At 45.6% G+C, this 13,047-nt stretch overlaps 1 protein-coding gene across 2 annotated transcripts in view; it reads right to left on the bottom strand.

Moving 5' to 3' along the window:
* The window catches only part of LOC140536725 (roundabout homolog 1-like), a 269,345-nt gene that overhangs the window by 174,504 nt on the left and 81,794 nt on the right, over positions 1 to 13,047 (bottom strand). Inside the window, exon 1 of one of the 2 annotated variants that reach the window (XM_072658700.1) lies at positions 6,638 to 7,325. The exons of the other annotated variant lie outside the window; for it this stretch is intronic. Within the exon in view, the coding sequence (XP_072514801.1) occupies positions 6,638 to 6,695 (58 nt within the window). The 5' untranslated portion in view covers positions 6,696 to 7,325. Of the gene's footprint in view, positions 1 to 6,637; positions 7,326 to 13,047 lie in introns of those variants that run through there. 2 annotated transcript variants of the gene reach the window in all.

Raw genomic sequence — 13,047 nt, 5'->3', positions numbered from 1 at the left:
AATGGAATATGGTACAGTTCTATTCAATAACTAAAGGTACTGAAGATGTACCCATAAATAAACTGGTAAGATCTGCTTTAATTGGCTGGTTTATGGCACTGTGACAGCTCACAGGAGCCATTTAGCTTACCAAAGCATAGCCTAGCCTAGCCTAGACTAGCCTAGTCTATCTTAGATTACCGCTGTAACAAGAACTATAATTGCTTTTACAGTAAGATAGTGCTGCTGTCTACTCATTGTCTGGTCAGCACGCAGTGTGGTTAGCGAGGTAAAGGGACTGTAGCCTGTCAGCTCTGGGCAGCCTCTGGTCAGCTCTTTTGCATTCTTATATTACCCTAGAGTTAGCTTTGAGCCTTTTCCCCCATGACACAGCCCTCTGGCATTGCACGGCACTGCCCAAGCTTCCCAGTGTTGCTTCTTCCAGTCAGCTAGCTTTAGCTTTTTTGCCTTCCATATTCTCTTTAAGTAGCCATTGCACTTAGCCTCAAAAAGCAGTTTTGGGGTTTTGGAATTGGCCCATTTTACAGCTGTTTTGGTTATCCTGGATTTTCACCGAGTTTGAGGTCCACGGTTTGTCACCCTCATTATTCATCTATGCCAGAGAAAATACAGTTTTCCATTCTAGGACACCTTTAACGGTGACAACATGGCTAATTCACCAATGACAGTTTGGTGCAAGTACAATAAACTTCCTTCCATAAAACCTCACAGGTGGTTTCACTCCTATGACGGAGGAATAACTGAACCAGTTTTAAATGTTTTACCGAAATCAAAGTAATAAACAAAGAGATGCTAATGCTGTCATTAACAGTTCTTTGAACTTATGCTGACTGGCTACACGACTTCCTCTGCATTTTTATCCCTGCTAGCACAGTTTAACTAAAATGTCCCTTTAACTAACAGCTGCCTTTCATCATACGCACATATGCATTTATATAAACACACACACACACACACACACATGCACATGCAAACACACACTCAAAACTGGACCAAAAAAAAAAGAAGGCCAAGACTGGCTGCAAACCCAGAGTAAACAGGCACTGCAGAGCCGGACGCACGGGACCTTTCGACTTTTAAACCACGGACAAACTCCACAGAAAAAAAGAAGTGTTTATTTAGAGAACCAGTCAACCCAAACTGACTGACCTCCTTACTGAATGAACTGACTCGCTCTCGCTCGCTCTCGCTCTCTCTCCCAGCTGTGAGACATGGGCAGGCTGGAGCTCCAACACTCAGGAAATAACCAAACAAACAGCTCCCAGCGAGTTTAATCCAGTCCGTTTCCTCCGTGTCAGGCTCGACTGGGGTTCCAGCTCCGTGCCGGCTGCTTATGTGAAGAGTCCCTCCGGTTCGGATCAATGAAGTGACACCAAACTGTCCAGCTACTGGAGGAATCGGTGTGATTTTGGGGTCATCGTGACATATGTGCAAATACTGTAAAGGAATGTTCAGAGGAGCTGACTCCGGGCCTCGGCATGCCCAGGGTGAGCATAAGCAGAAACTCTGCAAGATTCAGATTCACTGAATTCAGAACTCCAAGGCCAAATAGCCTAGCATAGCTCCTAACACTGTAACCAAGACTTCCTGTGATTATTCCCAAGTCTCACTAGATATCACTGCTGTCCTCTCTGGGTCCTCTCAGCGCCCAGTCTGCATGGTGTGCAGTTAGCTAGCGAACAAACAGCCTATGTCAAAATAAAGGTCAGTAATACAAACAAACAAACAGACAGTGTCAAAATAAAAGTCAATAGTACAATCAAACAAACACACCATGTCAAAATAAAAGTCAGTAATATGAACGCACAGACCGTGTCAAAATAAAAGTTTCTAATACGAACAAACCGTGTCAAAATAAAAGTTAGTAATAGGAACTAACAAACAGACCATGTCAAAATAAATGTTGCTAATACAAACGAACAAACAGACCATGTCAAAATTAAAGTCTCTAATACAAACAAACAAACCGTGATTTTGTAATCCATCACACCACTAATAAAAGTACAATATTTGAAATATAACAACCTAGCCACAGGTCAAGATGTTAGCTGCAGGCTAACACACTAACCACAGGCTAAAATGCTAGTCACAATACAGTGACCCAATGTACCCCCATATGCTGCGATATGCCTGAATACACTGTGTTGTTACTTCCGTAAAACGTATATAAACAATTAGGCAACTCAAATTACAATTGCTGCACTAAAAGACTGCGAGAAATGTGTAAAGGATGAGAAATGGTGTGCTTGGTGTTATTAATAATCTTTCATCAAACTCAAATCATAATAAAATATCCATTTTACTTTTGACAAAAACATTCACATTTTGTTTTGAGAAGCCAATAAACAAATGATACATCTTTAAAAAATGACTCTTCAGTGGTTCTTTCAGAAAGGCCAGAAGTTATATAGTCTAATAAACTGTGAAAGCTAAAAAAGACCCTGGTTCTCTGCCTAGGCAAATGTTCTTTAAAGAGCCACTTCAAGGCAAACATTATAGAGGAGGTTAAAGATCTTCAGAGCTACTGCCACACCAGTCATAGTGTTGAACCCTTCAGGAAAAGGTGTGATGACCCCCGGGAGAAAAAAAAACTTGTTAAGGTTCTGCATGGCTTCCTCATGATGACGGGGGTGGGCAGCTCTGCTTGGTCTCTCAGCTTGGTAAACACCACAGGAAAGCAGGAAATAAACAAGGAAGCCCATCAGGAGGTCTCCTGCACCGCTTTGACAGCGCATGCAAATACACACAAACACACATGCACACATAAAGCCCATTACACATGCCGGTGTGCTTGAGTGCACACCTTCAGCAAACAGCTCTCCATGTGAGTGAGAAAACACAAATAACCCTCTTTTCGCTGGTTAAGTTCAGACACGGGCTGTGGGCTGGAGAAAAATAAGAGGGAGAGGTGAGAGGGAAAAAAGATGAACACCGATCACCAATTGTTTCTTAATACAGCACGAGCTGCAGCCCAGCTGTACTAGTAGTAGTAGTTGTAGTAGTAGTAGTTTGCAGCGCTGCAGTTGAAACCAGGACACACCACACCCAAGACTTTACAGTCACCGTTTTTTCTTTTCTTTCACGCTCTCTGCAAAAGTGCTACAAAGTAAAGCTTTATGAGTCAGTAAAAGCTCAAGAACGTGTGAAAAAGATAAGTTAATGACCAAGTGGCGTGATGGAGGAGGGTTTACTGCAGGTCCAAGTCCTCACTTCACTGCGATAACATCACTCATGTAATGACTCAGTGAACATTAGGCTTTAGAAGCGATTAGCCCAATGTAGCCTAGCCGACAGCCGGCATATCTGAGCATGTGCCTTAGCGGCCATTTATCAGCTCTGCAGGTGAACCAAAGGAATGTCTGCAGTTCCGCAAAGCCTTAACTAAACACGTCGTTTGTGGGCCAAACGAGAAAGGAGTGCGTGACAGGTAATACAGCACATCTGGTCGTTTCGAAGGTTCTGTAACGCTAAGGACGTCCCCTTGCTAAGACATCACCTCGGGTTCAACCCTCCTGAGAAAACACGGTGAACGCGGTTCAAGCGTCAGCCCACAAATCACGCTGGAAGAAACGCGGGAAAAAAAAGAAAAGGGGACAGTTAACTGCTTTTAAAAGCATTACGCTGTAGCTGAGGCTAAGCTGGGCCAAAATCATCTCTGGCAATGGCGGACGGACGGAGAGAAGAATGGCTCGATGCTACATTTAGCCTGAACTGCATGCGTTTCCTTTTAAACAAACAGAATCATTTCGGCAGACGCTGCGAATGAGAAACAGCTTCGGCCACAAAGCTCAGCGGGGGCGCTCGGTGGGGTGACTAGAAATACACCCTTCTTTTCTTCTCTCCCTAGTCTCTAGTTCTCTCACTTTCAGAGCAGAAGAAGAAGCGATTTCGGCCTTCGCCGCTCTCCCTGCTACTTTCTCCTTTATCCGTTCCAAGAAGAAACCATGAGCGAGACGACCAGTCTTTCCACACATACTTCTGTGTTCCATGCCCCTAAATCTAATAGAAGTTCTGGCTTTCCAGGGCCACCAAAAATAGCGAGACTACCCGGTACGTCAGGGGTGGGTCCAAGAAAAAAAAAATCGACCCTAAATCACTCTGTTATACAGCAAGCGATCGAAGCCGGCCGGCAACGCCGAGCTGAGATCATGTTGTGGAGAGACTCAAGGTAACTAGGCATTAGCACTGCGCACCTATGCCAGGCCTGTGGAGTCACAGAGCGGCTAGGCAGACCAGCTCCAAGCCACCAGAACCTTATTCAGCAATCCCAGCAGGCCACATGGCTCCCATCATCCCCACTAATGGACCAGCCAAGGAACTCTGTCTCCGAAATGCCACGTTCCCTTCTGAGGGCTCCTCTTCCAAAACTCAGTGTCACCATCCCCGAGGCCAACTGTGTGGCTTTTCTTGCATCTCCATCATGTCAGAGACTATTTTCTTTGTGTACTCTTTCAAAAGAAGCCCAGGGAAAGAAGCGTGCATCTCTGCCAGACTCTTGGTCGAAGAATCTTGGTCGAAGCAGTATGCTAATCGCTAATTGAGGAAAAGCCTGGTGGAACCACTACTGAACTACTGATTACTTCACATGGAATGAGTAATAGCAGTGAGACAAAGAGCCACTCTGGATTCTCCAAAGTCAGCGTTATGTAGGGCTTTGAGGCTCTTGCATTGTTTCTGAGAGTGGGCAAGTTGTTCACACAAAGGTGTTTCAGGGCTGGTGGCTCCCCAGAAACCTCCACACCTGTGCAGGACTGCAGAATGCTACCTGAGGCCCATCTGTGTCCTGCTATTGTGCTGCTGTCGGGTAGATGAAGGAGATGCTTTGAATTCTCCTACAATGGAGGGCGCAAAAACAGCCGCGGAGATGCGAAAGAACTTTGGAGAGGTCCACCTGAAAACAATCTGTTTGGTAAACCAGCAGGCTCTTCAGAAGGGAAGGTATGCGGGGCTTCAAGCCATGATGAGGCCATTCACCGCATTCGCCTGTGTAATCTGGCAGCCTGATAAGGACCAGGAAATACACACACACACACACACACACATCCAAACACACCCACACACACACATAGCTCTTCTCAATGACCCTGCTGGTCTCTGCAGGTGCCCCTGAAAACGTGTTGAGCTTTCCCTCAACACGTTAAAGCACTGACAGTCGCTGTGCCGATATCAGGCGTTGCCTCCACGCGGTGCCCCGCTGCCTCATTAAGGCACTGTCACACGGCCAGATGAGACCAGAGCGGAGCACAGCCTCCCTTGTGGCTTGTGCGTGACTGCATTCTAGTGATGGCGCCCTACTGTACATCAGCATTGCCTTGCTGTTGTTAATGTGGTTCAAAAGAAGCCCAACGCTCAGCTCCGAGTGCAGAGGCCTGCTCAGATCAGGCTGCAGTGCTGCCAGCTTTCCAAGAGCTTTAACCACAACTGAATAACCAGGAACCCGACGACACTTAACCCGAAAAGTTTACATGAACAGTTCGGCATGCTCGAGCCGGGGCAGGAACACTCTAAATAAATGCAGTGTCAACACTGTTCATCCCCTGCCTGGTTTAACACCCTGATTCATAATGACACAAAGGTGTGACTCATAAAGACAGAAGTGAGACTTCTTGGAGCTACGAGCGACACTAATGACAAGTAGGTTGTGGTGTCAACACACAGGTATGGCGGCAGACAGAGACACTGATTCACGTAATGCTGAGCTGTGTTGTAGGAAATGAATTATACCAGTATAACAGTCTACAAAATGCAATATATATATACATACACATACACACACCATATGTCCAAAAGTTTGTGGACACTCACAATAAAACCATCCAGCTACTTTAAGTTGCATCTATTGCTGATACAGCTTGTCTAGGCCCGGTAGAGAAGTATTGCCATTAGAATAGGACCCTCTGAAGCTAGAGGGGAGGAGTGGAACTGTGCTCTCTGGAATGATGATGCTCTAGCCAATACTTTTGGAATGAGTTGAATAGAGTGGTCCTGACCTCCTGATTTACTATCACTGAGTCACTGAATGCCATCAAATCCTCACAGCAATGCTCCAAAATCTTGTAGAAAGTCTACAGTGGACAGTAGAGACAGCTATTCCAACAAAAGAAAAGTGGGATATGTGTGTATATAAGACGCCAATAAATTGAATATATTAATTAATATTCATATATTTTTCCCCCTGCAATATCATCACCGTATTGCCATTCCTTGTGATATAACATACAGCAGTTCACCCCTAGCTAATAATGAAGTCACATTGTCCCAGGATAATCCCATTTTACATCCACTTTAGGAGAGATTATTGGATTATTCAAATTGACATAAAAATTGAAAAACTGAACAAGGCTCCTGATAAGCTCACTGAAAGCACTTCTCAGACTCAGAGCTCAAATACTGAGCTGCTGCTTCCTGACAAAGCTTCCATTAACTGTAGAACTGTAGTAGTAACACCCCCCCCCTCCACCCCCCCCCTCTCAGATCAACTGTTGGGTCCACATGCCTTAACACTGTCCTTCAGGACTCGCTTTAAGAGATACGAGGTCCAGGCTGAGGGTCAGGCTGTCTGTCCTGTCCCTGCTACAGCACTCCTTCACATAGCTCACATCCAGCATCACAGAGGACTCGCGTAAAAGCCGTTTACCTGCACTTATGTGGAGTAATCCGAGTAAAATGTACATTCCCACTGACTCCGGCATCATTCCCAGTTTTCCAGTTTCTTGGGGGAGATTGTTTAAATGTAGAATTCCTGAAAACGCGAACTGTCCCGCAGGAAATGTGGCATAATCTCTCTATCCAGAGCGAAAGGTGGTGTCTCCCCTGCGTTTCTCGCTCGCTGGTCTGGTTTAAGTCCCGGAGCGGTTGGGAAAGCGCTCAGCAGCTCTCATGATGCTCTGTGGAAGAAAGTTTTCTGAAAGTGACCAAAAACTCGCCGGAGCTTCAGAGAGCTGCTCCACTCTGCTCTGCTCGTCCGGGGGAAACCTCCGCTCCTCCGCAGTTCGGGGTAAATGCGCAGGCTGCGCTACATGGCAGGTTCTGGAGCCTCCTCCAGAGCAGTTCGGTACCGGATCCAGATCCGATGCGCAGAACAACTTGAAAGTCCTCCAGAAAACTCCGCCCGGGCAAGTCCACGGTGCGCGCGCGCGCGCGTGTGTGTGTGTGTAAGAGAGAGAGAGAGAGAGAGAGAGAGCGCTCGCGTGTGTGTCCTTATGCGTGTGAACGGGGCTGCCACGAGCGAGCCTGTGACCAAATGATACCGCGTGAGTTCGCGGAGGAGCCGAAAGTGCTACAGCGGCTCACTGAGTGAGGAGCAGACACAGTGCTCCACGTGCCGGCATCGCTCCAGTGTGGAGGCTGTGTGTGTAAAAGTGTGTGCGCGCGCGCACGTGTGTGTGTGTGTATTTCAGAGCTACCCTTCACTTCGTTTTCATTCAAATCCCCCCAGCCTACCAACACCCGGGCTGTTACTCCGGCTCACTGTCTGTCTGTGACTCTGGGAGAGCGAGTGCGCCCAGCCAGACGTGTAAGAAAATGAGAGAGAGAGAGAGAGAGAGAGAGAGAGAGAGAGAGAGAGAGAGAGAGAGAATAAGAAAGGATTAAAGAAAGGGTAATAAAAGAAAAAGAGAAAAGGAAAAGTATGAAGAAAGAAAAGAAGGAAGGAAGGGGAAAGAAAAGAAATAAGAGTTAGGCAAGAAAAAGAAAGAAATGCCAGAAAAAGTAGAAAAATATAAAAAGGATGGAATGGGAAAAGAAAAGAGAAGAAAAAGAAACAAAGGAAGAAAGAAAAAGTAGTAAAAAACAGAAAAAGGAAGGAAAGAAAGAAAACCCGGATTGCACTCAGCTCATATATATATATATATACAGCAAGACGTCCAGTCTGGAGCTACTGTATCTCCTTTGGCTGATGGCCAAGATGGACAGATGTCCAAACCTTTGCTGTAATTGATGTGTCACATAAAATAGTGGACCTTGAGATTACACAGACAAAAAAAAAGCCTTGTTCAATTTAGAAGATGGTCATCCACAGAGAAAGACAAGTGAAGTGCCCTTTAACCTCTCTGAGGAAGAGCCCATCTCACAGTGGAACAGGTCATCCAGCTCATTTAATTGTGCAGCGGTAGAAGGTGAAGTCGATTGGACTTGTGGAGTCATTTCGAAATTACACCTCAAGTCCAATTGCCTTGAGTATCACTACTAGGCAGTGGGGTAGGCTGTGAGCTGTACCTAAGCATAGCGAGTACCCTGAATCTAATGAAGTCATTAAAATAGGGATTATGCCTCCAATAGAGAAATTCAATTAAATCCGGCTTGTGCTTTGGCACTATTTCTGATCTTTGAGACGCTTTTAATAATGATGTTCTCTCGTCTTTCTCCATATGAACGTGCATATGATCATCTCCATATGACCTGAACAGAAATGACCAGGCATGCCAGGCTACAGTCTTCCACATGTTCTACTCACTGATTTTGGGAGGCACCTACTGAGATGTCCATTCACCACAGACAGGGTTAAGTGCACCCTCTGCTGGCCCACATGCAGCATTACTGGTCCCTGTATTCTAGCTCCAAGGGCTACAAATGTTTTAGGCTTACCAACATTTTCCCACCGAAACAGGCCTCCTTTTTCGCATTTCCTTCATTGCGTGATGAAAAGTTTATAGTTAAATACGGCATAGCCATCAGTAAAACATCTGAAACATGTGGCCTAATTCACACATAATCCAGCTTTACAAGCAGAACGCCCAATAACCGTGCTGTTTTCCCCCACAGACTGTGTGTTTGCCTGAAACGTGCATGCCACACTCACGCCAAACTCAGCTCGTGTAGGCCGAGAAAAAGCAACTGAGCCACTCCCAGCCTGAGCCAAAGGTTATATACGACCGTTTAATCTGCTCTTTTATATCTCTCTGCAAAAGCACTTTAGCGCAGGGAAAAATCTTTTTTAAAGCTTGTGTTTATGGGGGCTGTTGGCATGCACTGCCGAACGAGGGATTTTTTCCCCCAATGCCAAACTCTCCCAGCATGACATACAATATCCCACACATCCGAAAAAGAGGAGTGAGACCATTCCAGCGATGAAAAGCAGCGCCTCTCTTTCTCGTTCGCCGCTCTTGAGAAAGAAACCGAGCGTAATTCGGCTCATCGCCAACCTCTGCCAACTCCACAGGCCTCTCCCTGCCCAACAGCTTCTTGGACAGTGTAATGTTCTCCTGCTGAGAGAGAAAGAGCAAAGCTGCATTCCCCTCAAATCCTTTAATTGCCCTGTGTGTGTGAGTGTATGTGTGTATGTGTGCCACTGGCCGCCCCGGCCCGGCGCTTGTACACCAAACTGGACCAGGTCTGGAAGCGGAGTGGCACAGTACGAGCCATAAACAAACAGCGCACAAACACGGCCTTTCGCAGAACCTCTCATCAGCACATTCCATGCTCCCCTGCCTTCTGCCTTCCCTCCAGCCTCATCTGTCCATCTCTCCTGCACACACATACACACACACAGCCCCTCCAGTTCTCCTCAGAACGCCTGCTTGAAATGAGGGCAGGAGAGTTTGAAGGGGGGGAAAAATTCACATTTCTACTTAAAAGTAGTCGATCAGACAAGTTTGCTACTTTAGTTTTGCACTAGAGCTACGAGGCTAATGTAGCTAACAAGTCATGGAACTTGTAGTTCACAAATTAGCATCATGTACACCTAAATCATCACACACTTGCCTCAACCCACGTCCTAGAATGGAAAACTGTACATGGAGCTGATAAACCATGAACCCTCAACACTGCTTTGTCTTCCTTCAAAAGAAAACCCAGCATAATCAGTGTCCGCAGAAGTGGAGCTCAAAAGCAGCAAGTAAGGCGATTCAGGGCTAGACATTAACCAAAAGGCTTTTACCGTCTCTATTCTTCTTCATAAGAAGACTACTTCAGCTGAATAGCAAACTGGAGCTAAATATACATCAGAAAAGAAAGCGGTGTGCAAGAAAGCCAAACCCTGGCAATTGAGTAGGTGCTAGACTAAAAGCTAAAGCTTCAGTCTCTTCAGGTAGCTGACTGCACACTGCGCTGAGAGGACACTGAAAGGACAGCAGCACTATCGTGTAATTACAAAAAAAAAAAACTATTTCAGTGTTCTTATTACAATGCTATAAACAACGCTATGCTATACGCTCTGCCATGCTACATGGCTCCTGTGAGCTGTGGCCATGCTACTAAAAGCACAAACCCACAACCCCACCCATAGGAGGAAACTGTCTCAGTCCCAAACAGTGAGCTCCCCTCTTTTCTTTAGCTTTCATCAGTCTGTAAAAGGAGAGCTCTGAATTCTGAATTACACAACAGCTCTTTCCCGTTTTGTGTTTTAACATTCACACTGAGCGCTAACGTCTTTTTGACACTCATGGGTTACTGATTATTGACGTCACGCTCTATAAACTGATGGGGAAAAAAACAAGCCCAGTTAGAGTGAGACAGAGCGAGATAAAGCAGTCTACTCAATGTGCCTGAAAACACTCCAAAGATCATTCACTCGTCTTTGTGCTCTCGCATATAAAGCTTTAGCCTCTAAACGTGTGATTTGAGCCTGAGCCTATGCTGTGCCTTGATAGCCAGCTGCCAGTCCAAACACAGCAGACCTGGTCTCATTTGGCCTTTCTGTTCCTCCCAACAACAGTCGCTTGGACTTTTTATCATAAACACTTGCATCGGTAGCACTGGGCTGTCTGTTACCTGGTGGAATTGTAGTCAAGCTAGTTAGGCAAAGGCCAGCCTAGCGAGTGGGCTACAGATCCAAAACCACAGGGGAAAACTTTCGCTTTCTGTCCTATCAACAGCAGTCGCTCTATCATTAGTAACAAGCCCCTCAAGTCATCGTCTAGACGATGACCTTTTCCACCTATTTAGCCTGCAGAAGTTTATCTCTCTGCTCATTTACGTTGCAGTTATAAGGAGTAATGTGAGCTATGAAGCTAGTCATTGAGCAAGACTCTCTCCTCACTCCCAGTCTGGGCTCATTTGTAGCATTGAAAGCTAAACTCCCAGTGAAAGCTCGGCCTTCTCTCCAGTTACCCTCAGTCCAGTCGTTCCATAACATTTCATGGATAAAGGTCTGCCTGGAACTCTCTGATTGATGCAAACTATAAATCCAGGCAGGAAACTGTTAGTTATTAGGCAAAGGTCAAGTAGGAAGTTGTGTAGAAGTGCTTGAAAGGGTCTGTACTGTGTAAAACAGCACTAAAAAAGCACATTTGGAATCCATTGTTTTTATAATGTCACAAAAAACCAACCTATATGCAATAAGAACAAAAGTATTGGGACACCTGCTCATTCAAGGGTATTAAAAAGAGTTCATTCTGCTTTTGATGGAGTAACTGTCTCTAGTGTCCAGGGAAGACTTTCTTCTAGATTTTGGAGCATGGCTGTAAGGATTCTGGAGCATTGCTGTGAGGATTTGATTGCATTCAGAGCTTTAGTGAGGTGAATGATTACCACCCTACCTCATCCCCAAAGTATAGTTTATACCCCTCTAGCCCATGCCTGGTATTAGGCATGGTGCCAATAGGTTCATGTTTATCTGCTCTTTTCTGTTCTGAGAATTTCACTTGCAATACTTCTCTACAGAGACTAGACAAGCAGCGTGTGCACATTTGCACATCACATTGAAGTTATATTGAAGTCTTTCAGCCCCAGCTGCCTTTTGAATGAGGCTCAATATAGGGTATTTTCATATATCAGCCTTAAAGGCACGGTGACAAAAACAACAAATGGTTAAAGCGACTATTTTTGGAACACAAATCCTAACAAGCATCATAAGTGGACCTCAGGGGATAATTAACATGCAAGTAAAATGTAGACTAGGAGCCATTTAACAACTCAGTGTGTGACAGAGCTTAGGTTGCAGAGCGCTAACTCACAAGATTAACTTTCATTACAAATTAGTTACATTAGCCTTGTAGCTCCAGTGCCAAATATGTGTCTGCTACATTTAGGGTAAAGTCTGTGTTTGGAGGGCGGGGGTGGGTTTGAGTTGGCTTCACCCCGAATAACAACTGTCTAACTTGCAAAGCTAGTATACTCTCTCTCTCTCTCTCTCTCTCTCTCTGTGTGTCTCATGTGTGCCAATCACTCAGTCTCTCTGCCTCGCTCTACCCCTTACTCTTCTCTCACTCTCTCTTCATTTCTCTCTCACAGTCTCTCTCTCTTTCTTCCTCCTCTACCCCCTTCCCTCTCTCTAATGGTGTCTTACAAGAGCACTTCCATCCATCGCTCTGACAGCGCAGTTCCGATCGTCTGACATAAAGCACAAAGGCAGACGGTGGAGGATGCACACAGCAATCCCCCCCAGACTCGAATCTGCAGCTCTTCTGTAGACACACTCGCTCCTTTGCGACGAGCAGCAGAGAGAACAGGCCATTAGAGAGAAAAATCACGGCACTAATACACATGTGCTATGCAGCGCTGCAGCGCTAACTCAAGAGCGAGGCACTTTATCGACAGCTTACCTTTCCTCTTGCGGTCCGTCTCCAGACCTCCAGATATCGGCTTCCTCTGTAAAAGCCTCTTGTCATGGTAATGTTTCACACACTGTCCACATGACAGCCTGCTGCTCTCTGGATAACAACTTGTGGAGCTGCTTCTACTGACATGTGCCTACAACCCCACAGCTCTTATTAAACTGCTTCTTATCTCAAAGGGACAGATACACTGTAGCGGAGCTATGGATAAAGAGGTTTAAGGAATAGTTCTCATAACCCCAAATGTTTTTGGTCAGGAATGGCATGTGTTGTGTCTTTTTTTATTCCAGCTTTGTACTGGAGCTACAAGGCGAATGACCTTAAAGCAAAAAGTAATCTCAGACAGACTTGCTTATGTGTTTCCTGGCCCTGTAGGACACACTATTGGGACACCTGCTCATTTATTGTTTCTTCTAAAATCAAAGGTATTAATGAAGAGTTTATCCTGCTTATTGTCCATGGAGGGCTTTCTACTAGATTTCAGAGCACTGCTGTGAGAATTTGATTGCATTGCAGGGACAAGAGCAGTCGTGAGGGCAGGATGTTACCACCC

The sequence above is a fragment of the Salminus brasiliensis genome, chromosome 16 (genome assembly GCF_030463535.1).
Source record: "Salminus brasiliensis chromosome 16, fSalBra1.hap2, whole genome shotgun sequence".
NCBI classification, from domain to species: Eukaryota; Metazoa; Chordata; class Actinopteri; order Characiformes; family Bryconidae; genus Salminus; species Salminus brasiliensis.
The sequence above is the reverse complement of the archived record's forward strand: the minus strand, read 5'-3'. Positions and strand labels throughout refer to the sequence as shown.